We start from the raw sequence: 27954 nt of genomic DNA, 5'->3' as shown, positions 1-27954 counted from the left end.
CCGCCTCTACTACTACCTCTGGCAGCTTGTTCCAGACACTCGCCACTCTCTGTGTGAAAAAATTGCCCCTCTGCACACTTTTGTATCTCTCCCCTCTCACCTTAAACCTATGCCCTCTAGTTTTAGACTCTCCTACTTTTGGGAAAAGATATTGGCTATCTACCTTGTCTATGCTCCTCATTATTTTATAGACCTCTATAAGGTCACACCTCAGCCTCCTATGCTCCAGAGAGAAAAGTCCCAGTCTATTCAGCCTCTCCTTGTAACTCAATCCATCAAGTCCCGGTAGCATCCTAGTAAATCTTTTCCGCACTCTTTCTAGTTTAATAATATCCTTTCTATAATAGGGTGACCAGAATTGCACACAGTATTCCAAGTGTTGAAGTTGTACAATGTCTTGTACAACTTCAACAAGACATCCCAACTCCTGTATTCAATGTTCTGACCGATGAAACCAAGTATGCCGAATGCCTTCTTCACCACTCTGTCCACCTGTGACTCCACTTTCAAGGAGCTATGAACATGTACCCCCAGATCTCTTTGTTCTGTAACTCTCCCCAACACCCTACCATTAACTGAGTAAGTCCTGCCCTGGTTCAATCTACCAAAATGCATCACCTCGCATATTTCTAAATTAAACTCCATCTGCCATTCGTCAGCCCACTGGCACAATTGATCAAGATCCCGTTGCAATTGGAGATAACTTTCTTCACTGTCCACTATGCCACCAATCTTGGTGTCATCTGCAAACTTACTAACCATGCCTCCTATATTCTCATCCAAATCATTAATATAAATGACTAACAACAGTGGGCCCAGCACTGATCACTGAGACACACCGCTGGTCACAGGCCTCCAGTTTGAAAAACGACCCTCGACAACCACCACAGAAGCCAATTTTGTATCCATTTAGATACCTTACCCTGGATCCTGTGAAACTTAACTTTATGCAACAACCTACCATGCGGTACCTTGTCAAAGGCTTTGCTAAAGTCCATGTAGACAACATCAACTGCACTGCTCTCATCTACCTTCTTGGTTACCCCTTCAAAAAACTCAATTAAATTTGTGAGACATGATTTTCCACTCACAAATCCATGCTGACAGTCCCTAATCAGTCCTTGCATCTCTAAATGCCTGTAGATCCTGTCTCTCAAAATACCTTCCAACAATTTACCCACCACAGATGTGAGGCTCACTGGCCTGTAGTTCCTAGGCTTTTCCCTGCAGCCCTTTTTAAACAAAGGCATGAGTAAGAAATGCATTGGATTGTTATAAGTTTATTTTTTTCATCTTCACATGGCTCCTGAGGTTTGCCTGTGGTGAATACTGAGCGAGGGGCTCTGGAGCTTGCATGAGGAGGGGTGTGAGGAAGCATGGGGTGCATGAGTTGGTGTAGATGAGCTTTGGGGGGTGTGAAGGGACATTGGCAGTAAGAGGGAGGAATGAGTTAATATGGAGGGGTGATGGGTGGGTGAGAGCCAGAGGACCTAAGAGCTTCTCAAACAACTGTGACAAAGTCCCAGAGAAGCAAGGCAAGCCTTCTAACCAGCCTACCTAGGCACTGGCCTGCACCCATGGCTTGACTCAATCTTAGTCATGATGTGGAGATGCCGGCGTTGGACTCGGGTAAACACAGTATGTACCAAATAAACCTGTTGGACTTTAACCTGGTGTTGTTAAACTTCTTACTGTGTTGACTCAATCTAACAGGACACCTTAAACCGAGGCAGGTATACTGAGTTGGGGAATTTCATGTTGGTTTGTGAAATCCAGTTTGTTTACTTTGCTAACTCCACAGACGCACACACACCAGTTGAGAAATTTTAGAATTTTCTCTCTTTATTGGAGTTTTAACGGTTTATAAACAAGTACAGGGACAGGAAAGGAGGGGACGGGTGGAAAGAACAAAATGCATATTAGATTGTGTAGATAACAGAACTCATTAACTGACAAAAGGGATGATTTTACAAGGCATAAAAGATGGTCATGGGACAAGGATCAAAAGATTGGTGCAGATAAGTTGCAACAACAGAAATATTACCAGCATGGGTCATCCAAAACACCAGGAGCAGTGGTTATGATCTAAAGTTGTTGAACTTCATAGAGTCCAGAAGGTTCCAAAGTGGGTTGCGTGGTATAGAAACGTGCTGTTCCTTCCCACCCCTTCCTTCCCACTTTCTAGCCCAAGTTGTAAAAAGAGAGGGCTGGACTGCTGCATTCTCCCTTCCCCAGTCACATGTATTATTGTGGTGGAGGTGAAATGAGGCCCTTAACTGACCATTTGGGTTCCGGGGGGGGTGGTTGTGAAGCAAGTGATATGATGTTTCAATGGAGTGCATTTTATGATTAATTTGTGGACTTTGAAATATTCCCACTCAATACTTTGTGCATTTAAAGATACATAAAAGTTGCATCATGGAAACAGGCCATTCAACATGACTTGTGTGTTTATTGTTTATTCTCCATGTAAGCAAATAATTCTAATCATATTTACCCATCCTATTCCCATATGCCTTCAACCCTTTTTCCTTTATCTAATTTTTCAATCGGATCCATAATATTGACCATTTCTACCTCAATCACTGACCCAGGAGTGAATTCTACAGCCTCACAACTATGTGTGGAGAGATTTATCTTGCTCTCTCCTTGAAATCTCTTACGTTCAAGCTTTTATTCGCATTTTTGAATCTTTAGCTACTTGAAATAGCTGCTTCTAACAATCTTGTCCGATCCTTTCATAATTTTGATCCTTTCTGTCACAATGCTTCTGCGTTGTTCTACTGACAAAAGACCACATTTTTCAAGTCTTAAATTTGTATTTCCTAATACCAGACAAATCTATGCTGAATCCTCTGTAAAACCTCAACACCCTCCCGACTGTATGTGGAGCACAATGTTTTACATGGTGTTCTGATTGAAGTTTGCTCAAGGTTTGTATCAACTCATCAAAGCATCCTGGCTTTTACATTCTGCACCTCAAACATACAATTCTGATAGCTTTTCTACAACCGAATTCTAACCGGTGCCAGTCACAATGTTATATAGTGAGTTGCCTTGTTTTATTGTGTGACCCTTTATACATGCTGGTTGTTTATATTTAATGACTTGCACTGGTATCCAGGAAAAGCTAATAATTACTGCTCTAAAAATGGTTTAGAAGTGATAATGTTCATTACTCTAATAAAATTATGTTTCTTCAGCTTCAGGCCATCCACATTCTTTTTACTGCCACCTTGAACTAGGATCTGACCGGGAAGTGCCTGTTAGTTTTGTCCACTATGTGGATGTGGAATTCGACATGCCGAGTGCTTCAGCGTCCAAAGCAGCAGTTAGATCAATTGCAGTGGGAAATAAGAGTGATGTGAGAAAATGGGTTGTTTACAAAGCTCACTACGGTTATCAGGTACCCTGGAGTTTACGTGCACTGTCTGGTACATTACTAATTCATTCATCGTCCTTGAACGATGAACACTTTGTTCAAAAGAACTAATATCTTACGTAAAACTCAAACCTTGCATTCAACCCGGTGTTTCTTCTTCCCTCCTCAGTTTTGTTGCTAAATTCCTCATGCATGTAAATTCCTATGAAGGGATCTCCATGCATAGATCATTAAACCAAATTACTAGAAACATGCAAAGAAAAGGACTTAACTAATCCTTCCAAAAATATTTCTACCAAACATCTGCTGTAATTTTTTCTGTGCATTCACAGGATGTGGGTGTCACAGCAAAACCAGCATTCATTGCCCACCCCTAGTTTCCCTGTTTGATACAACTGAGTCAATCACCTTGGAAAATCAATTGTGTTGCTTCCATTTTTGAATGCTAATCTTGCATCAAATGGGGAACGGTTAAAAGATGCATGAAATATATTCATGAATACGTCACCTTTTCCCGAATATATTTATGGTATGAATCGTATTGCTTGGCAAAGACAAAAGCCATTGTGCTAAAATTTTATAATGGCATTTGTTGTGTAACATGGTTTTATTCTGGACTAATTTTGAAAGTTGTGCTCACCTTTCATCTTCGCTGATGGTCTTGTTTTTAAATTTTGTTCAGGTGGAAATGGAACAGAAAAAAGTTCGGGCTCCAAATGTGGATAGTATGGAAACTGATCATCCAGACCAGTGCATCCAGCAGTGAAGCACTCCAAGCTTCGAGGCAAAATAATGGACTTAGTACTGTGACAATGCAAATTCAATCTGCGTATGCCTCAAATAGCACAATGCTGCCATGATACAAGTTTCAAGCCCTGAAGAGAAGAAAAGGAATTTTGATTCCAGGATTTCATGAATTTAATTTGCAGAAAATACAATGAAGAGGCTGATAGGAGCCTGGACGACAGCACATTGATCCAAAAATAGATTCAGGAAAGATTGGATTCAACCCCCTTCTGTGGATTATATGTATAGCACTGGTCATTTTGCCAAGTGTCACATAACCATTTTTTAAAATCTTGTGCATACTTAGAACCTCGAACAGAGAGAAGAGAATGTAAGTCCTATTTTAGGGTGAAATATTGGTCTTGTTGCTTCTTCCTCATTTCTTCCTCTGGAGGTATAAAAGAAGAGTCATCACATGTTCGCATGCAGCAGGCCTCCTTGTCCTTTCCTTGCTGTTCAATGCTTGTATATCTGAGATTGAGGTTTTCTGATAGCTATTTTTTCCAGATAATTCTGAAATGAAAATGTTTAAATTAAAGATAGTTTCCTTCTTTTGGTCAGCTGCGACTGCAGTTTTCAAATCACTTTATTGTTTTTTTTAAACATTACTAAGATGTATCATCTTTGGAAAGATGCAATGTCCCCTCAACTTATTGTAAAAATTAAATGTTTTGTGAACAAGGATCTTGTGACTTTTTAAATATATATTGCTAATGCTCTCCTTGAAAGCCTCAGCATCCCAGTTTCTTTGTGGGTAAATGTACTACTTGAAGTTCTGAGCCATGCAGAGCAAGATGATCCAGGTTCAAGCCCCAGTCTGAGGTGAATTTGAAAATCTAACATGAGAGCAGGAGAAGGCCATTCAGCCCATCCAGCCTACTCCACCATTTAGTATAATCATGGCTGTTAATCCATTTCAATGCCCCTTTTCTCACACCGTCGCCATATTCCTTGATGTCTTTGGCATTTAGAAATCTGTCAATCACTGCTTTAAACATACTCAGTGACTGAGCTACCATAGCCCTCTGGGGTAGAAAATTCCAACGATTCACAAACCTCTGTAAATAAATTTATCCCCATCTCGGTCCTAAGTAGCTTTCCCCTTCTTTTGAAGTTGTGTTCCTTGGTTTTATCTTCCAACCAGGGGGAAATCTTACCCAAATCTACCCTATCTATCCCTTTAAATATTTTGTAAGTTTCAATGAGATCACCTTTAATTCTTTGAAAGGAGAATACAGGCCCGGTTTCTCCAATCGCTTTTCATAAAACAGCCTGCTAGTCCGGGAACAAATTTGGTGAACCTTTGTTGCACTCCTTCTATGGCAATAATATCCTTCCTAAGATAAGGTTTGGGTTTCACCAGGGTCACTCAACTCCTGACCTCATTATAGCCTTGGTTCAACCATGGACAAAAGAGCTGAATTGCAGAGATTAGAATGACTGCCCTTGACACCAAGATAACATTTGACCGAGTATGGCATCAAGGAGCTCGAGCAAAATTGGAGTCAATGGGAATGGGGGGGGGGGGGGGGGGCACGGAAATCTTTCTGCTGGTTGGAGTCATACCTGGCACAAAGGAATATATTTGTGGTGGTTGGTCAATCAACTCAGTGCAACACTGGAGATGTTCTTCAGGGCCAACCATCTTCAGCTGCTTCATCAATAACTTTCCTCCCATCATAAAGTCAAAAGTAATGATGCTTGCTGACGATTGCACAATGTTCACCACCATTTACTCAGATACTAAAGCAGCCCATGTCCAAATGCAGCAAGACCTGGACAATTTCCAGGCTTGGGCTGACAAGTGGCAAATAACATTCACGTGACACAAGTCTGGGCAATAAGCATCTCCAACAGGAGAGAATGTAACATTGCCCCTGGACATTCGGTGGCATTACCATCACTGAATCCCTCACTATCAACACCTGGGAGTTGCCATTGACCAGAAAGTGAACTGAACAACTAGCCATACAAATACTGCAGAGCAGGTCAGAGGCTAGGAATGCTGTGGCATGTAACTCACCACCTGACTCCCCATGGCCTGTCCACAATCTACAAGTCACAAGTCAGGAATGTGATGGAATACTCTCCACTGCCTGATGAGTGCAGCTCCAACAACACTCAAGCTTGACATCATCCAGGATAAAACAGCCTGCTTGATTGCTACCCCTTCCACATTCACTCCTTCCATAACTGACGCACAGTGGCAGCAATGTGTACCATCTACTAGATGTTCTGCAGCACCTCACCAAGGCCCCTCAGACAGCATTCATTACCTTTGGGTTAGCAAAGATGACAAGCAGTCAGAGTTTGCTGCTTTGATGGAATTCACGATGAACCACTCAATATCTGGACTCTCAAATGAAATTTCTACTGTGGAAAACACTAACAATATTCGCAGCAGGAAACGATTGCAGAAGGACATTTTTTTTGTTAAATCTCCAAAATCAGCTGCTGATACAGTAACGTTTCTTTGAGGGCTAAAATGGAACCTTTCAATATTCTCTGAAAGTTTAAACAGCAAATTGAAATCGATAGCCCAGTGTTAGTACTTTGCTCCAATCTATGAATGTTCATCTCAGAGGAACAAAAAAGGAGGTAAATATGGATTTAAACTAAGATGTGAGTATGTCAAGGGTGGAAGTTACTTTATGCAAAAGTAAAAAAGCAAAGATAATTCAAGGGCAAAAGGAAGGAAATTATTTTATGAATTTTGCATATTGAATTTCTGTACTGGTATCTCATGTAGCAGCAGACAATGACTACTGGGACACTTGCACACCACCATAAGATAACATGACTCAAACAATGTTGTTGAACAAGTATTGGTAATGTTCACAACACAATATTCATTTGTACTATTCCATATTGTAAGTTTATTGAATACCACCAGACTCTGTTGTAATTGCTCACTGATTGGAGGAAAGACATTGTTTCATGGCCAAGATGCGGTGTAGTTTTTGATCCTGCATTTGATAGAAGTCAATGAGATTACACTGAGGCTTCATTTGAAGCAATTTTTTTAAAACGGGCATCTAGGCCTTTTGGCTAACATGCAAATCAGATCAAGCACTGGAAGGGTTGCAAGGCCTGCTCCTATCAGCTTGGATCATGTATTTCAAGTCCAAGGAAGAGGCTTGCCTGTCTTGTCAGCTTGGATCTGTAATGTCTCACTGGTTGAGACTTTGAATTGGAATTTGATTGGATACAACCAAAAAAAAATCTGATCTTATCAGTTTAGTGTCTGATACGTCCCTTATATGGGGTAGCACAGTGGTTAGCACTGCTGCCTCACAGGGCCAGGGACCCGGGGTCGATTCCCCGCTTGGGTCACTGTGTGGAGTTTGCATGTTCTCCCCGTGTCTATGTGGGTTTCCTCCGGGTGCTCCGGTTTCCTCCCACAGTCCAAAGATGTGCTGGTTAGGTGGATTGGCCATGCTAAATTACCCCTTGGCGTCAGGGGGACTAGCCCGGGTAAATGTATGAGGTTATGGGGATGGGGCCTGGGTGGGATTGTGGTCGGTGCCAAATCATGGGCCGAATGGCCTCCTTCTGCACTGTAGGATTCTATGATATCAAACCTATGGGACAGTGCAGAGGAATTTCATTAGAATAGCACCTTCGCTTATGTGGAGAGACTAGAAAAACTGGTATTGTTTTTGAGCAGGGAAGGTTAATGGGAATATTAAGAGAGGTGTTCAAAGAATGAAGAGCTTTGATATCATAAAAAAGGAGAAATATTTCCACTGGCAGGACAGTGGACAACCAAAAGAGACAGATTTAAGGTAATTGGCCAAAGAATCAGAGAAGAAATTTGATATTTTGTTTCTCAGAGCTTTATGATCAGAAAAGGATGGTGGAATCAGACATGATAATGCCTTTCAAAAGGGAATTGGATACACTTGAAAAAGAGGTGTGTTACTGGGACAAATTGGCTAGATTGTCCAATGTACAGGCACAGGCACACTAGGCCTAGGCCAAATGGCCTCCTGTATTCTGTGATATGGTGCTTTATAACAACAGGATGTTAAATGTGAGGCATTTACAGGAAAACTTTTAATATAGTTATAGTTTGTTTATACCTTTACATGATTGTGGTGTGTACATTCTTCAAGCTGTAAAGGGTGTTGAGATACCGAGGGCTTACATTTATTTAAGAAGAAATGCACGAAGCTGGAATTTTTTTTATTCATTCGTGGGACATGGGTGTCACTGGCTGGCCAGCTTTTATTGCCCATCCCTAGTTGCCTTTGAGAGTCAAGTTGAGAGTTGACCACATTGCTGTGGCTCTGGAGTCACATGTAGGCCAGACCAGGTAAGGACAGCAGATTTCCTCCTCTAAAGGACATTAGTGAACCAGATGGGTTTTTCTGACAATCGACAATGGTTTCAAGGTCATCAGTAGATTCTTAATTCCAAATTTTTTAAAATTCAAATTCCTCCCTCTGTCACGGCGGGATTTGAACCCGGGTCCCCAGAACATTAGCTGAATTTCAGGATTAATAGTCCAGTGATGATACCACTCGGCCATCACATCTACATAATAATTATTTTGAGTCTTGTTATTAAAAGGATATTTTGTTCACCCCCCCCCCCCCCCCCCAGGCAACAGAAATAAATAAAGATAATTTATAGAACATGTTAACACTCTCCTTTTTAAGAGTACAGAAGCTGTTGTTGGAGATGGAATGGGTTGCTATATTGTTTAGAGAGGGCGGTGTGTAGGAGCGCGATAGTTTTATAGGAAACGCATGAAGTGGAAAGCAGGCTATTAAGCAAAAGATAATCTATCATTCCAGGTGGCAATGTCATAGCCAGAAGCGAAGCAGAAATGTGAACCTATTGTTCTTCTTTCAAATTTGCCTCAACTACTTTGACTTATTTTTAAAAATTCAGACTTCCAACATAGCTTAATTGTCTTATGACCTCTCTTTAGCCTGAAGTGTGATATTCATTCAATCCAATCACGATTTAAATGCTCTACATCTCAAACTATTGCGCCTAGGCAAACTGCAAGGATAATTGGAGATTGAAAGAAGGAATCCTTCTTTAGATTTTGGTGCAACCCTGAGAGAAAACAAGATTAAAAGGGACAGAAATGCGAAGAGCGATTACACCCGAGCAAACCAGCAGTAGAATTCCTACTAAAAGAAGAACTTATATTTCTGCTGAGTTATTATTCCAGTTTGTCTGACAAGATAAACCCCATGGCTGCTCGACACTGAAATTATTTTTCTATCAAAGTTTTAACAGTTAAAGATGTTTAGTCTCGCCCGCCGCGAGAATCGTTGTGGGCAGGACGGAACATTGGGTGGAATTTCTAGTTTCTGGACAGACGCAACTGGAAAATCCAGTCCATTGAATCCATTCAACTAAGGGAAGGGGATCCTTTTTGTCTAAGCATGTGAGCTAAATAGACTTGTAGCAAAGATCTTCCTGAAGGTATTAAAAATAGTAAGAAGTCTCACAACACCAGGTTGAAGTCCAACAGGTTTATTTGGTATCATGAGCTTTCAGAGCGCTGCTCCTTCATCTGATGATGAATTAGACAATTAAACTCACCTGATGAAGGAGCAGCGCTCCGAAAGCTCGTGATTCCAAATAAACTTGTTAGACATTAACCTGGTGTTGTGAGACTTCTTCCTGTGCCCACCCCAGTCCAATGCTGGCATCTCCACATCAATATTAAAAATAACTTGCAACCCTCCTGACATGCAATGTTCCCAGTTTTGTTTTGGAATTCCATTCTTTTTCTAAGTTCACTTTAAATTATTCATTTTACTCTGTCGTGGAGCAGATTATTAATGAAATAATCTCAGGAAACCCAGTACAGAATGATCATTTAATAGCCAACGTTTTGGGAAAGCACAACCTCTGAGAAGGGTCCTCCGAGGCAGTCTCCCAAGCTAAAGAACCTCACAACATTTCCACATTGCAAGTCACGTAGGCAAGGCATTATTTACATTCCAACACTGCCTGGTTTACGTTTTACATTAAAAACAAATTGCAGATGTTCAAAAGGCAGTTTATCTACTATCCCAAGAACTATGTGTGTGTCTTATCTCCCTTTGGTTCCTTATAACCTCTTCCCTAGTGTTTGTTGCCACCTGGCTTGGCCATGCACCGCTAGCTTTGTCTGCTAATTCAGGCCATCTAAGTATTACAGAGGTCTCCTGGCATACAAGCTACTGATATGGGCCTTGACGATGTTTTATGTTAACTGGTACTGCTTAGCCAGGTATGCATTTGACTGGCAGTGTCTGTCTTTTGCCACGTCGGCTGGGTGATATTTTTATCTTGAGCGTGGAATTTTACTTAACCTTTCTAATAATAGTTTTCAAAACCTCCTAAAAAGTCTCTTCAGTAAGTTACTAGTTCTTTTTGATTGTTTGATTGTAATTCTTTGACCATGATTGTTGTCTGCCCTAATAAATTGTTGCAGTCGTCCATATTCCATATTTATTGGTCTCTCTCTTACAACTCCAACCCTAGAAGTCTCCTGGACCCCAGTTCCTCTACATCTGGCCTCTTGTACATCCACAAATTCCATTGCTCAATCATTAGCGGGCGTGCCATCAGCCGTCTAGGCCCTAAACTCTGGAATTCCATCCTTAATCCCCTCCACATCTCCCTTTCTCTCTCTCTCTCAATACAACCAACTTTATCACTTGGTCTAATATTGCCTTGCGTGTCTCGGTTTCAAATGTTGTCTGTTCAAGCTCCCGTGAAGCACTTTGGGATGTTTGAGTATTTCAGGATGCTGTATAGATACAAGGTGTTGATTAATCACCTTAATTTTTAAAATCAGAAATATATCAAAGTTAGGCTATCCAGTAAAGTGTGTGCACTTTTGCCTGCTCAGTGTTTCATGTTGTAACTTTCATATGTAGTGTTTGTTATTATTTTTACATAAATGTTTGGGTTTCTAGAATTTTTTGACTTTAGAATGGAAACAGGTTCTTCTTTCGGAGATAGTACAATAAAAACAGCCATTGTAAAGAGGACATGAGTAAGTTGAAGGTCCTGTTGTGTTCCTAACAATTCAAAACAACCGTCAACTTTGATTAGTGATGTATCCAGAGTAGGTAAGAGGTAATATATATACTTCTGGGATTATGATCAGTGGAAAGTTGCCAACTCTCTCATTAAAGAACAAAGATCAATTGTTACACAAACAAAAACAGAAAATGCTGGAAACTCTCAGCGGGTCTGACAGCATCTGTGTGGAGAGAATAGAGCCAAAGTTTCATGTCTAGACGACCCTTCGTCAGAGCTCCAGCATCCGCAGTATTTTGCTTTTATCTAATTGTTACACAAAGATTGGTTCCCTTCAGCCATCGGAAAGAAGCCAATGTACATTTTTATATAATATAAACAGAGCATTCTGGAAATACTCAGCAGGCCAAGTAGCATCTGTGGAAAGAGAATTAGGGTTTAAAGCATCAAGTTGTTGACCTTCTGTCAGTCCTGATGAATGGTAATCCATGGGCCTTACCTCATCGTAAAATCTCAGTTAATTCCGATCAAGTTAATAATACGTAACAGCCATTTATAGGTAAAGGGCGTGAACTTACCGCTGTTCACACCACGGTCCCACTGCAGCCAGGCCAGAGAACAAAGAACAATACAGCACAGGAACAGGCCCTCCGGTCCTCCAAGCCCGCGCTGCTCATGTGCCCACTAGACCATTCTTTTGTATCCCTCTATTCCCAGTCTGTTCATGTGGTTATCTAGATAAGTCTTAAACGATCCCAGCATGTCCGCCTCAATCAACTTGCTTGGCAGCGCATTCCAGGCCCCCACCACCCTCTGTGTAAAATACGTCCCCCTGACATCTGTGTTGAACCTTGCCCCCCTCACCTTGAACCCGTGACCCCTTGTGTTCGTCACCTCCGACCTGGGAAAAAGCTTCCCACTGTTCGCTCTATCTATGCCCTTCATAATTTTATACACCTCTATTAGGTCGCCCCTCATCCTCCGTCTTTCCAGGCAGAACAACCCCAGTTTATCCAATCTCTCCTCATGGCTAAGACCCTCCATACCAGGCAACATCCTGGTAAACCTTCTCTGTACTCTCTCCAAAGCCTCCATGTCCTTCTGGTAGTGTGGCAACCAGAACTGGACGCAGTATTCCAAATGTGGCCTAACCATCATTCTATACAGCTGCAACATCATATGCCAACTTTTATATTCTATGCCCCATCCAATAAAGGCAAGCATGCCATATGCCTTCTTCACCACCCTCTCCACCTGTGCTGCCACCTTTAAGGATCTGTGGAGTTGTACGCCCAGATCCCTCTGTGTGTCTATACTCCTGATGGTTCTGCCATTTATTGTATAGCTCCCCCTTACATTAGATCTACCGAAATGCATCACTTCGCATTTATCTGGATTAAATTCCATCTGCCATTTCTCCGCCCAATGTTCCAGCCTATCTATATCCTGCTGTATTCTCTGACAATGTTCATCACTATCCGCAACTCCAGCAATCTTTGTGTCGTCCACAAACTTACTGATCACACCAGCTACATCTTCCTCCAAATCATTTATGTATATCACAAACAGCAGAGGTCCCAGTACAGAGCGCTGCGGAACACCATTAGTCACAGACCTCCAACCGGAAAAAGACCCCTCCACTGCTACCCTCTGTCTTCTACGGCCAAGCCAGTTCTCCACCCATCTAGCTAGCTCACCTTTTATCCCATGAGATTTAACCTTTTGCACCAGCCTGCCATGAGGGACCTTGTCAAATGCTTTACTAAAATCCATATAGACGACATCCACGGCCCTTCCCTCGTCAATCGTTTTTGTCACCTCCTCAAAAAACTCAACCAGATTTGTGAGGCATGACCTCCCTTGTACAAAACCATGCTGTCTATCGCTAATGAGATTATTCAGTTCTAAATGCGCATATATCCTATCTCTAAGAATCTTCTCCAACAACTTCCCTACCACGGACGTCAAGCTCACCGACCTATAATTACCCGGGTTATCCTTGCTACCCTTCTTAAATAACGGGACCACATTTGCTATCCTCCAATCCTCTGGGACCTCACCTGTGTCCAGTGAAGAGACAAAGATTTCTGTTAGAGGCCCAGCAATTGCATCTCTCGCCTCCCTGAGGAGTCTAGGATAGATGCCATCTGGCCCTGGGGATTTGTCTGTCTTAATGTTTCCTAAAAAACCTAACACTTCCTCCCTTGTAATTGAGATTTTTTTCTAACGGGTCAACACATCTCTCTAAGACACTACCAGTCAACATGTCCCCCTCCTTTTTGTGAATACTGATGCAAAGTATTCGTTTAGGATCTCACCTACTTCCTTTGGCTCTAAGCATAATTCCCCTCCTTTGTCCCTGAGAGGTCCGATTCTTTCCCTAACAACCCTCTTGTTCCTAACGTATGGATAAAATGCCTTAGGATTCTCCTTAATCCTGTCTGCCAAGGACATTTCGTGACCCCTTTTTGCCCTTCTAAGTCCCTGTTTGAGTTCTTTTCTACTTTCTCTGTATTCCTCCAGTGCTCCATCTGTTTTTAGCTGCCTGGACCTCATGTATGCCTCTTTTTTCTTTTTGACTAGATTTCACTGGTTATCCGCTCTCGAATCCTACCTTTCCTATCCTTCCTCTTTACAGGCACATGCCTGTCCTGCAGTCCTATCAACTGCTCCTTAAAAGACTCCCACATGCCAGATGTGGATTTACCCTCGAACAGCCTCTCCCAATCAACAGCCACCAAATCGTGCCTAATCCGGCTGTAGTTAGCCTTCCCCCAATTCAGCACCTTACCCATAGGACAACATTCATCTTTTTCCATTACGATCCTAAAGTTTACAGAATTGTGGTCACTATTTGCCACATGTTCCCCTACTGCAACTTTGATGACCTGACCGGGCTCATTCCCCAGTACTAGCTCCAGTATAGCCCCCTCTCTAGTTGGACTGTCAACATATTGTTCCAAAGAACCTTCCTGTACGCATTTTATAAATTCTTCCCCGTCCAGGCCCCCAGCCCTAAGTGATTTCCAGTCTATGTGAGGGAAATTAAAGTCTCCCACTACGACAACCCTATTTTTTCTGCACCTGTCCAGAATCTCCTTACATATCTGTTCCTCAACTTCCCGTGGGCTGTTGGGAGGCCTGTAGTATACCCCCAGCAAAGTGACTGCGCCCTTCCTGTTTCTGAGCTCCACCCACAGTGACTCGTTACCTGACCCTTCCAAATTGTCCACCCTCTGTACCGCTGTAATATGCTCCCTAACCAGAATTGCTACTCCCCCACCTCTCCTCGCCCCTCCTCTGTCTCACCTAAAACACTTGTACCCCGGAATATTCAGCAGCCAGTCCTGTCCTTTTAACCAAGTCTCCGTCACTGCAACCACATCCAAGTTCCGCACAAGTATTAAGGCTCTAAGCTCGTCTGTCTTGCCCGTGACGCTCCTTGCATTGAAGCAGATGGACTCCAGACCTCTAGGCCCCTGAGGTCATCCTCCCCCAGAATGCTCTTCCTCTTAGATAGCCTTGTCTTGGCCCCAACCTCGTCCCCAGCCTCTATGCTTATTGACCTATTGTTCTGATCCCCACCCCCCTGCCACATTAGTTTAAACCCACCCGAACCGCACTAGCAAAACTCCCAGCTAGGATATTCGTACCCCTCCAGTTTAGGTGCAACCCGTCCTTCTTGTACAGGTGCCATCCTCTCTTGAAGACTTCCCGGTGATCCACGAATTTGAAACCCTCCCTCCTGCACCAGTCCTTTAGCCACGCGTTCAGCTGTGCAGTCTCCCTGTTCCTAGCCTCACTAGCTTGTGGCACTGGGAGTAGTCCTGAGATCGCTACCCTAGAGGCCCTGCTTTTTAGCCTACTACCCAACTCCCTGAATTGCTCTTGCAGGACCTCCCTGCTCTTTCTGCCTACGTCATTTGCACCAATGTGGACAATGACGTCTGTCTGCTTACCCGCCTTTTTTAGGATGCTTCCTACCCGCTCAGAGACATCCAGGACCCCGGCACCAGGGAGGCAGACTACCATCCTGGAGTCTCGTTCACACCCACAGAACCGCCTGTCTGTGCCTCGAACCATTTCATCCCCCACTACTATTGCTCTCCTGGTTCCCGTCTTTCCCTTCTGAGCCACAGAGCCCGATTCCGTGCCAGTGACCTGGTCATCGTGGCTTACCCCTGGAGGGTCATTCCTCCCCCACAGTATCCAAAATGGTATACTTATTTTGGAAGGGGACAACCACAGGGGATAGAATCACTGACTGCTCTCTCCCCTCCTCTCTCCCGTTTGACACCCATCCCTTACTGTTAAGGGGGACAACCACCCCCCATTTGGAGCCCAGCCAAGTCCCTGTTCACTACAGCGGGAAGAGAAAATCCCGGCTAAATTGTTTCAGGTCCTTGGCGGGGTTTAGTGTCAGGGTCGTTAAAGGTCAGCTGTTCCATCTTGACGGGAGAAACTTTGGGTGTTATCTGGGACACTCAATATTTTTGACCTACGCTCAATTCAAAAGGCAGCTTTCATATCATATTTCCTCAGAACTGAAATGCATACTTATGTGCTAAATATCTGGTTTAGTGTTAGCACAGACCAAACAAAGAACACTTCTATTTTTGGAATAAATACCTGACGTTATACAATTTACTCACTGTGGGGTTCGAAAAGCCCAAGCTTCTTATTGTCACTGGAGAACCTCATGAATTGCAGACATGCCAGCTATGAGGACAAAGGCCACGCAGTTCTCTACAGGAACCTCCAGCTATTAGCCAACGGTTAAAAAGCCTCAAGTGAAAATTAAAACCATGCACTCTTACAAAGAGTTGTGATAAAGTGAATAAGGAGAAACTGTGTTTCCACTGGCTAGAGGGTCAGGAAGCAGTTGTCGTGGCAACCTTCCTTTCTCATTAGGTAATGGTTTTGTGGCGTGGTGGTCAGTGCTGTGTTGAGCAATGCCTGGTGTGGCTCAGGAGCCCTGTTCTGGCATGGTGGCCTCTGCCACATTTACTGCAGAGGGAGACAGAGACAGGATTCGCTGGCCTGAGTTTTCTCTGAGCCCTCTTCTCGGCTAGATGAGCCTTTCGCTTCTGCAAAAGTGGTAACCGGAAGATACAGATAATTGCCAAAATCAAGAATACTACAGTGCAGAAGAGGCCTTTGGCCCATCGAGTCTGCACCAATGCACAAAAGGTCCTGACCTGCCCACCTAATCCCGCTTGCCAGCACTTGGCCCATAGCCTTGAATGTTATGGCGTGCCAAGTACTCATCCAGGTACCTTTTAAAGGATGTGAGGCATCCCGCCTCCACCACCCTCCCAGGCAGCGCATTCCAGACCATCACCATTCTCTGGGTGAAAAAAGTTTTTCCTCAAATCCCCTCTGAGCCTCCCACTCCTCACTTTCAACTTGTGTCCCCTGGTGACTAACCCTTCAACTAAGAGGAACAGCTGCTCCCTATCCACCCCAAGAAGAACCAGAAGAAAAATGAGAAGACTCTTTTTTAAAGTCGTGAGTTGTGATCTGGAATGAAAGAAGCCGATGCAGTGCGAATGGTCAAAAGGAGGAAATGGGGTAGTGGACACAACCAAATGGCTCTTTCAAAGAGTCTGCACAAGCACATGGACAAATTGGCCTTCTTTTGGACAGTGTGAATCTATGAATCCTTCACTTAACTCCAAGTAAAGAATTTTGAATAAAAGGTACAAGCTACCAGTTAGTGTTACCTTCTTGTCGCTCTTTTGATCTCTCTTGTTCTCTCAGGTCTAAACCTGTTCAAGGGAAGGTTTCCTTGTGAACTGATTGATAAGAGATTGGAAAGGTTTCCAGTTGGCCTTTCAGACGTCAAACTATTGATCTAAACTATCATTGAAGGCACTTTATTGAAGACACTCCTGCCAAGCTGCAGCTCGTACAGACTTTGCATATCCAGTTAATGTCTTGACAAAACCTAGTAAGAAGTTTAACAACACCAGGTTAAAGTCCAACAGGTTTATTTGGTAGCAAAAGCCACACAAGCTTTCGAAGCTCTAAGCCCCTTCTTCAGGTGAGTGTGACATCTTGACAAAACGTAACATGATTAATCTAGAAAGCTCAGATAAGTTACGGACAATGCTATCATCTGGCACTTATTCACGGATGGTCAGGTTGGGTTCTGCTTGGACCATTCAGCTCCTTACAGCTTTGGTTCAAACCTGGTCCAAAGAACTGAATACCAGAGGGAAGGTAAGGTGACATCAAAGCAACATTTGATTTAGTGTGGCAACAAGAAGCTACAGTAAAATTGAAGACAATGGGACTTAGGGGAGAAAAGAATACATTTAAAATTAAACCTTAGATGTGTCCAGCAGGTAGGAAGGACCCTCTGATCATAGCTTAGGACTGAACAATATCAGGAGCATAATCAATTTTATTTTTTATAATTGCTTCATGGGACATGGGTCTCGCTGGCTGGCCAGCATTTATTGCCCATCCCTAGTTGCCCGTGAGAAGGTGATGGTGAGCTGCCTTCTTGAATCGCTGCAGTCCATGTTCTGTGAGTTGACCCACAATGCTATTAGGGGGGGAATTCCAGGATTTTGACCCAGTGACTGCAAAGGAACCGCGATATATTTATATATCGGCGATATGTATGCGTCATGTACCAACCGACTCAAGAACAGCTTCTTCCCTGCTGCCATCAGACCTTTGAATGGACCTACCTCGCATTAAGTTGATCTTTCTCTACACCTTAGCTATGACTGTAACACTACATTCTGCACTCTCTCCATTCCTATTCTATGAACGGTATTCTTTGTCTATATAGCACGCAAGAAACAATACTTTTATGTCAATACATGTGACAATAATAAATCAAATCAAGTCAATATTTCCAAGTCAGGATGGTGAGTGGCTTGGAGGGGAACTTGCAGGTGGTGGTGTTCCCATGTATCTGCTTCTCCTGTCCTTCTAGACGGAAGTGGTCATGGGTTTGAGATTTAGGCCATCTATTTATCAGTGTCACAAATGGCTGAGAATCTCAGCAAACTTACCCATGATTAGATAAATCCTTTTATAATTCTGCTTCATCTGTAATCATTTTAAATATTACAGATGGAAAATGAAGCATTTTTTCAAGATATTTACCTAGGAATGCTGATTTTTTTTGGGGGGAGGGATTCATTCTCGGGATCTGGATGTTGCCGCTGAGGTGACATGACCCATCTATAAGTTTAAGTTTATTTATTTGTGTCACAAGTTGGTTTACATTAACACTGCAATGAAGTTACTGTGAAAATCCCCTAGTGGGTAACACTGAGGGAGAATTTAGCATGGCCAATGTACCTAACCAGAATGTCTTTTGGACTGTGGGAGGAAACCAGAGCACCCGGAGGAAACCCACGCAGACACGGGGAGAACGTGCAGACTCCACACAGACAGTGACCCAAGCTGGGAATTGAACCTGGGTCCCTGGCGCTGTGAGGCAGCAGCGCTAACCACTGTGCCACCCAGTGGCTAAGTGTCACATTGGTTAAGTGTCCCTGGGAGAAGATGATGGCATGCTAGGCCACTTCAGAGGGAGGTTTACAGTCAATTGTGTGGAGTTAGAGTCACATGTAGGCCAGAACGGGAAAGAACCCAACTTTCCTTCCATGAAAAACGTTAGTGACCCTGTTGGTTTTTGATGACAATCTGACAGGTTTGTGGTCGCTTCTACAGAGACCAGCTCCTCACATTGACAACTGCACATTTTCAAACTTCAAGGCCTCTTCCAGATGGGAAATGAGAAAGACAATGTACATGAAGCTGCTTGTCCTTCAGAATCTCTGCCTGAGACACTTCACGTTGAAATCAACACCCGCATCGCCAAAGCTGCAACTCCAATTTGCAAGTTTCCTCAGCTTATTTCCCCTCAGCTGCTGTGCAAACTGTTGACTATCATCGAGTGCTCGCCCCAGGATGCAGAGTCCAGCAGTGTCAACAATACAGCCACCAAAATTGCTACCAATCTGGGAGCCAGGTTTACAGTTGTCCAGTGACTGGGCGCTCTCACGAGTTCCTCTGCTGTGTCAGTAATCCTACTGCGATGAAGAAGCTCGGAATTGGCCTGGCTAAAGTCACCTCAGCTCATATCATTTCACCATTTAATAATGATAGATGAATACAATGCTCGACAGAGAAACCCTACAGATTGGATTCACCCTAACACACCTGAAGGTGAAGGCACTTACGGTGGTCAGCTGTGTCTTAATTGGTCATACTCCTGCCTCCAAACCAGAATATTGTGCCCTCAAGCCCTACTCTAGAGACCTGAACACAAGATCTAACCTGACGATCCACCCCATACTGAGGGAGTGCCGCACTGTCAGAGGGTCAGTACTGAGGGAGTGCCGCACTGTCAGAAGGTCAGTACTGAGAGAGTGCCGCACTGTCAGAGGGTCAGTTCTGACGGAGTGCTGTACTGTCATTGGGTCAGTACTGAGGGAGTGCCGCACTGTCAGAGGGTCAGTACTGAGGGAGTGCTGCACTGTCGGAGTGTCAGTACTGAGGGAGTGCCGCACTGTCAGAGGGTCAGTACTGAGGGAGTGCCGCACTGTCAGAGGGTCAGTACTGAGGGAGTGCCGCACTGTCAGAGGGTCAGTACTGAGGGAGTGCCGCACTGTCAGAGGGTCAGTACTGAGGGAGTGCCGCACTGTCAGAGGGTCAGTACTGAGGGAGTGCCGCACTGTCAGAGGGTCAGTACTGAGGGAGTGCTGCACCATTGGAGGTGCATCTTTCGGGTGAGATGTTAAACTGAAAGCTGTATGACCTCTCGGGTTGATATGAAAGATCCCATGGCATTATTTTGAAAAGGACCATGGGTTGTTTAACTTGGCCTACTGGCCAAGATTTATCCCTCAACTAACGTCACTGAAAAGCAAATTATTTTGTTATTTATCACATTGCTGTTTGTGGAAGCTTGCTGTGTACAGATTGGCTGCTGCGTATCTTACATCACAGCAGTGATTGCGCTTCAATCGTGCTTCAAAGGCTGGAAAGCACTTCAGAAAGAGCCGATATTGTGAAAGGCGCTATATAAATGCAAGGTCCTCCTTTGTATTCTAAGAGAATCTGGGAATTGAGGGACATCTGAGCCAATTATTCACCCATTACTGCTGCGCTGGTTGTGATCAGGAAACTCAGCAAAGACCAGGGATTCATCTGGGACCTTGTTCTGATATTGCATCTTACTCAATTCTGCAGTGGACATTGTAACCACCAGATGAACCATCGAGTTAACTGATTAGAATAAATAGAACCTGGAGCCTTGACATTGAGCTGCTGAACTATTTTTTATTTGTTCATGGGATGTGGGTGTCGCTGGCTGGTCCAGCATTTATTGCCCATCCCTGGGGACATTTAAGAGTCAACCACATTGCAGTTGCTCTGGAGTCACATGTAGGCCAGACCAGGTAAGGACAGTAGATTTCCTTCCCTAAAGGACATTAGTGAACCAGATGGGTTTTTCCAACAATCGACAATGGTTTCATGGTCATCAGTAAATTCTTATTCCAGATATTTTTTACTGAATTCAAATTTCACCATCTACCGTGGCGGGATTCGAACCCGGGTCCCCCGAGCATTGCCCTGGGTCTTGGCATTCTTTGTCCAGTGACAATATCACTAAGCCATCACCTCCCCATTATTTTTGGTAAGTTATAATAAATGTAATAAGGCAACATGACTTTATTATCAGGAGAGACTGAACACAGGCTGCAGCTCTTATATTGAGAAAAAAGATCAAAAGGCTGACAGGAGGCTTTACAATGATGAAGGGATTTGATAGGGTAGACATAGAGCAGATGTTTTCTCTTGAGGAACAGAGTCCACAACCAGGGAGCATAAATATAAGATAGTAACTAACAAATCCAAGAAGATATTCCAGAGAAACTCGGATCACTGTCTGTGTGGAGTCTGCATGTTCTCCCCGTGTCTAAGGGTTTCCTCCGGGTGCTCTGGTTTCCTCCCACTCTCCAAAGATGTGCGGGTTAGGTTGATTGGCTATGTTAAATTGTCCCTTAGTGTCAGGGGGACTAGCAGAGTAAATATGTGGGGTTACGGGGATAGGGCTTGGGTGGGATTCATGATGTGGAGTTGCCGGGGCGTTGGACTGGGGTGGGCACAGTAAGTAGTCTCACAAAGCCCAGGTTAAAGTCCAACAGGTTTATTTGGTAGCTTCATCACCTGATGAAGGGGCAACCCTCCGAAAGCTGTTGGACTTTAACCTGGTTTTATGAGACTACTTATTGGATGGGATTGTTGTTGGTGCAGGCTTGGTGGGCCACATGGCCTCCTTCTGCACTGTAGGGATTCTATGATTCCATCAAACATTTTGGAGCATGGGATGTGAGCATGTGGAACTTTATATCGTAAGAAGTTTAACAACACCAGGTTAAAGTCCAACAGGTTTATTTGGTAGCAAAAGCCACACAAGCTAACAAATCCAAGAAGATATTCCAGAGAAACTCGGATCACTGTTTGTGTGGAGTCTGCATGTTTTCCCCGTGTCTGTAAGGGTTTAAAGTCATGAGTCTCACCTGAAGAAGGGGCTTGCAGCTCCGAAGGCTTGTGTGGCTTTTGCTACCAAATAAACCTGTTGGACTTTAACCTGGTGTTGTTAAACTTCTTACTGTGTTTACCCCAGTCCAACGCCGGCATCTCCACATCAGAACTTTATATCACCAGGAGGAGATGAAGCAAATGGTATACTGTAGATTTAAGGGGATGCTGGAGAGGGATAGAAGAATGTTCTCGATGGGGTTAAGTAATGTGTGAGGAGTCTTGAGTGAAGCAGTGGACTGAATGGCCTGTTTTTGTGCTGTGAACTCTACGATAATCTGTGGGACAATTCAGTGAGAGTCACACGATATCCTTTTATCAGAGTGCCTACACTTCCCTCTTCTGTCAGATCATGGTACTGCAAGTGCTTGGTGAGCAAAATGGACAAACTGTTAAGACCAAAATAGAGGTAGGGCATCAGATTTCATTCTGAGTGCAGAGACCCTGGGTGACTGACTTTCTAAAGTTCGTCCAGTCCAATAGCAGGCTGATAATCTGTCCCTTAGCAACACATAGCCTAAAGGTTTGGCTGGAGTGCCTTGTTCAGACAGGGGCACGAGTCCTCTCACTAAGAACTTCCTGCAATCCACATGGCAACCTCTGTTCAAAAGGACACCAAAGTTTAAATTATTCAGAAACATTCCCAAAGGTCATGAATGTAGCCCAATCCATCACACAAACCAGTCTCCCATCCATTGACTCTGTCTACACTTCCCGCTGCCTCGGCAAAGCAGCCAGCATAATTAAGGACCCCACGCCTCCCCGACATTCTCTCTTCCATCTTCTTCCTTCGGGAGAAAGATACAAAAGGTCACGTACCAACCGATTCAAGAACATCTTCTTCCCTGCGGCCGTCAGACTTTTGAATGGACCTACCTTGCATTGAGTTGATCTTCCTCTACACCCTAGCTATGACTGTAACATCACATTCTGCACTCTCTCCTTTCATTCTCTATGAACGGTATGCTTTGACTGTATAGCGCACAAAAAACAATATTTTTCACTGTATGCGAATACATGTGACAATAATAAATCAAATCAGAAAGGCTATTTGACTGGGTGAGGCAGTCAGCAGCAGGGGGTCATGTGATAAAACCTTCAGAAATACGATCAAAGGGAGTGCCTGGGTCATCACCCCAGCCAGATTACCAACTCCCTTTGATCGTATTTCTGAAGGTTTTATCACATGACCCCCTGCTGCTGACTGCCTCACCCAGTCAAATAGCCTTTCTGTCCCTCCCCCAATAGTTTCTTGACAATAAATAACCGGACAGTTTCCAGGAGAATAATACAATGCCCCTCTGCTCTCAACTAATATCCAGAATAATCCTTAACTCCTGAAGGCTCTGGGGCAATTTGGAGGATTGGCAACACTAGAATCATAGAATCCCTACAGTGCAGAAGGAGTCCATTTGGCCCATCAAGCCTGCACTGACAACAATCCAACCCGGGCCCTATCCCTATAACTGCACGTATTTACCCTGCTAATCCCCCTGGCACTAGGGGGAAATTTAGCATAGTCAATCAACCTAACCTGCACATCTTTGGAGTGTGGGAGGAAACTGGAGGAAAGAGGATGTGCAGACTCCACACAGACAGTGACTCGAGGCTGGAATTGAACCCGGGTCCCTGGGGCTGTGAAGCAGCAGTGCTAACCACTGTGCTACCGTGCCGCCCTAATCGCACAGGTGCTGCCAAAAATAGGCCAAGATATTGACTATCAGATAGGAACGTGTAGTCAACATCTTTTCCCAAAGGTAGGAGAGTCTAAAAATAGAGGGGATAGGTTCAAGGTGAGAGGGGAGAGATACAAAAGGGTCCAGAAGGGCAATTTTTTCACACAGAGGGCGGCTGTGTCTGGAATGAGCTGCCAGAGGTAGTAGTAGAGGCGGGTACAATTTTGTTTTTTAAAGAGCACTTAGACAGTTACATGGGTAAGATGGGTATAGAGGGATATGGGCCAAATGCGGGCAATTGGGACTAGCTTAGTGGTAAAAACTGGGCGGCATGGACAAGTTGGGCCGAAGGGCCTGTTTCCATGCTGTAAACCTCTATCACGATGACTCTACGGGTGGGATTTTACAACCTCGCTTGGGAGAAGTTCGTAAAATCCCACCCGGCCAACGGAAAATTCTGTTCTGCGAGCCTCACCCACCCTGATTTCGGGGCAGGCGAGGCGGCAAAATTGCGGCCGATGACTCTCTGTGAACAGCTGGAGGCCATTCAGCCCCTCAAACCTGTTCCACCGTTCAAATAGGTCACAGTTGCTCTGATTTTAACTTCATCTACCTGCCTTCATGTTTTGTCTCTTAACAACTTTTCTTTGGTTCTTTGATATGCAGCCAGTTCATGAACTATAACTTATTAGTGTACTAGGCCAAAGACTTCTACATGTTCCTGGTAACAAGTTTGCAACACAGCCCAGGAGGGAATCTCTCCTGAATGAAAGCCAATGATCACGTTGCCAGCTGTTAATAAACAGCTCATCGTGCCAACAATAAGTCATCTGCTGCTGTTATTCCACCCAGATACGACATGTCATGTTACTCGCAAACTACAGGACTAAAGACAAGTACCCCAAGCTGATGGTCTGCATTCTACGGCTCTGAAGGGAAGTGGCTGCAGGGAGAGTGGGTGCGTTAGTTATAAGTCCCCAGTGGATTGGAAACAGGCAAATGATACGGCACAGCTCAAACTAATGGGGGAATTGGAAAGCAGGAGTCTGTAAGCTGGTTACTCTGATATCTGTCATTGGGAAAATGCTAGATTCTATTATTAAGGAGATAGTAACAGGATATTTAGGCCGGGAGTTTTCCCAATATCAGCACAGGCGAGAAAAGCGCCGTTGAAGCCACTGACAGCGGTTTTCCTCGTCATATAGTGCGGCATTTAAAAACAAAATTGAAGTCATGGGTTCCATGACCTCTGATTGCCCCCCTCCCACTCCCCAGCAACTTCGAAGCTGAGGGTCGTGGCACCAGTTTTAAAGTCTGCCCCAGCGCAGAGCGAGAAAATTAGTTTCCTCCGGGTGCTCCGGTTTTCTCCGGGTGCTCCGGTTTTCTCCGGGTGCTCCGGTTTTCTCCGGGTGCTCCGGTTTCCTCCGGGTGCTCCGGTTTCCTCCGGGTGCTCCGGTTTCCTCCGGGTGCTCCGGTTTCCTCCCACACTCCAAAGATGTGCGGGTTAGGTTGATTGGCAATGTTAAAATTGCCCCTTAGTGTCAGGGAGACTAGCGGGTTAATGCATGGGGTTACAGGGATAGGGACTGGGTGGGATTGTTGTCAGTGCAGGCTCGATGGGCCGAATGGCCTCTTTCTGCACTGTAGCGATTCTATGAAAGTGGCTGACCAGAGATTGAAATGGTCTGGCCATCTGTTGCTGCGACAGAGAGAGGGCCGGGATTTTACAACCTCGCTCCCGCCTGAGGCTGATGGAGAATTCCATTCTGCGCACCTCTCCTGCCCCAATTCCGGCTAGTATGTGGTGATGGGAATGATGGAAATGGGACTGGCTGGAAGAAGGACCAAGACCAGATAGAAGGATGTGGTGGTGAGACACTTAAAGACCATGGGTTTGGAAGAGGAATGGATGACTGACAGGAAGAGATGGAGAAAGTGATTAACCAGCATTGTGGAGACTCCAAGTAAAATGGGAGAAGCTGGTAGAAGAAGAAAGATGGAGGTTTACATGATCACAGTTCCCATCACCATTTATTGGAAAAAGAAGATTGTTCAGGCCTATGGAAAAGAGGCTGGGGAATGGCACTAATAAATTGCTCCTTCAGAGACCCAGCACAGTCACAATGGGCCAAATGGCCTCCTTTTGTGCCACAACATCAGGATAGTGCCCCATGTTCAACCATCTTCAGCTGTTTCATCAATGACCTTTCTTGCATCATAAGGTCAGAAATGGGGATGTTCACTGAAGATTGCACAATGTTCAGTATCATTCACTGAAGCAGTCCATGTCCAGATGCAGCAAGACCTGGGACCTGGGCTTGAGCTGACAAGTGGCAGGTAACATTTCTGCCACGCAAGTGCCAGGCATTGACCATCTCCAGCAAGGGAGGATCTAATCATCACCCCCTGACATTCAATGGCATTGGCATCGCTGAATCCTCCACTACCAAAATCCCAGGATTGACCAGAAACTGAACTGGACCCAACCATATAAAACTGTGGCTACCAGAGCAGGTTAAAGTCTAGACATTCTGCAGCAAGTAACTCACCTCCTGACTTCCCACAGTCTGTCCACCATCTACAAGGCACAAGTCAGGAGTATGATGGAATACTACCCACTTGCCTGGATGGGTGCAACTCCAATAACACTCAAGAAGCTTAACATCATCTAGGACAAAGCAGCCCACTTGATTGGCACCCCTTCCACAAACATTCATTCCCTCCACCACCGATGCATAGTGACAGCAGTGTGTACCATTTACAAGATGCACTACAGGAACTCACCAAGGCTCCTTAGGCAGCACCTTTCAAACTCACAACTACTACCATCTAGAACAGGGGTCTCCAAACTACGGCCCGCGGGCCACATCCGGCCCGCAGCGGGCTACATCTGGCCTGCAGCCAGTGGGGCGGGACGGGATTCCCGCTGCCGAAAACACTCCCGCGTCCGGAACCCCGCCGCTGACTCAGGATCCGGACCCGGGGACGGAAGCCACAGGCCGGACATTTGCTGCCGCTCCGCGCAGTGTCTGATGGACCCATGGGAATCCCCGCCCTCTTTACCGGCCTATTGTCCAATCAGAGCTGTCATCCTGTGACTGACAGTTCACTAAACGAATCAGCAATTGAGACATCTGTTATCCAATTGCCGCTCTGCATTGACTGAGTGACAGCTGCTTTATCCAATCCGTAAGCTCCATCTGTCTGAAATGAGCGATGACAATGATGGCGGCAATTCAGGTATGGAAGGAAAAAAGAAAAGAAAAGTGGACAGTGAGTGCCGCCTGTTTAATGAAGAATGGGGTGTAAAGTACTTCTTTGTACAAGCAGGTGATAAAGCCTTGTGTGTCATATGCAACGAAACTGTTGCAGTTTTGAAGGAGTACAATGTCCGTCGGCACTATGAGACCAAACATGAACCAAGTTATTCCCAATTCACAGGAACACAGCGTTCGGAAAAATTTGAATCAACGCAACGCAGGTTGCTTTCCCAACAAGCTTTTTTTACGCAGAAGATAACTGAAAATGAACCAGGGCCAGTTACAAACTAGCTTCTGTGTTGGCTAAAAGAGGAAAGCCATTCACCGATGGAGATCTCATCAAAGAGTGTATAATGGAAGCAGTGCAAGAGCTATGCCCAGAAAAAGCAAATCTGTTCAAAATCATCAGTCTTGCGCCAAATACTCATAGAATCATAGAAACCCTACAGTACAGAAAGAGGTCATTCGGCCCATCGAGTCTGCACCGACCACAATCCCACCCAGGCCCTGTTGCTCATAGGGCCTGGGTGGGATACTGTTGCTCATAGAATTGAGGATATAGGAAGCAATATATTTCATCAAATTGCAGACAAAGCAAGAAATTTTCAGTTGTATTCTCTCGCACTTGGTGAATAGACTGATGTGTGTGACACATCACGACTCCTAGTATTCATCCATGGCATCGACAGTGAATTTAATGTGACACAAGCATTAGCATCAGTGCATAGCATGCACAGCACAGTAACTGGAGAAGACATAGAACATAGAAAGAAATACAGCACAAAGAGGCCCTTCGGCCCACAAGTTGCACCGATCATGTCCCTACCTACCTAGGCTTATATATAGGCTTACCTATAACCCTCAATCCTATTAAGTCCCATGTACTCATCCAGAAGTCTCTTAAAAGACCCTATTGGGTTTGCCTCCACCACCACTGACGGCAGCCAATTCCACTCATCCACCACCCTCTGAGTAAAAAACTTACGATGTGGAGATGCCGGCGTTGGACTGGGGTAAACACAGTAAGAAGTTTAACAACACCAGGTTCAAGTCCAATAGGTTTATTTGGTAGCAAAAGCCACACAAGCTTTCGGAGCTCCAAGCCCCTTCTTCAGGTGAGTGGGAATTCTGTTCACAAACAGAGCATATAAAGACACAAACTCAATTTACATGAATAATGGTTGGAATGCGAATACTTACAACTAATCAAGTCTTTAAGAAACAAAACAATGTGAGTGGAGAGAGCATCAAGACAGGCTAAAAAGATATGTATTGTCTC

General features: G+C 44.5%; 1 protein-coding gene across 7 annotated transcripts in view; it reads left to right on the top strand.

The window, feature by feature from the left end:
* ston2 (stonin 2) overlaps nt 1-4850 on the top strand; it is a 115819-nt gene extending 110969 nt beyond the window's left edge. For all 7 annotated transcript variants that reach the window (XM_078234387.1, XM_078234388.1, XM_078234389.1 and 4 more), the window contains 2 exons: nt 3204-3406; nt 4065-4850. In XM_078234387.1, the coding sequence (XP_078090513.1) occupies nt 3204-3406; nt 4065-4148 (287 nt within the window). In that variant the 3' untranslated portion in view covers nt 4149-4850. The remainder of the gene's footprint in view (nt 1-3203; nt 3407-4064) is intronic.
* The last annotated feature ends 23104 nt before the right edge of the window (nt 4851-27954 follow it).

Source organism: Mustelus asterias, chromosome 18 (assembly GCF_964213995.1).
Source record: "Mustelus asterias chromosome 18, sMusAst1.hap1.1, whole genome shotgun sequence".
NCBI lineage: Eukaryota > Metazoa > Chordata > Chondrichthyes > Carcharhiniformes > Triakidae > Mustelus > Mustelus asterias.
This window is presented reverse-complemented; position numbering and strand designations above follow the sequence as displayed.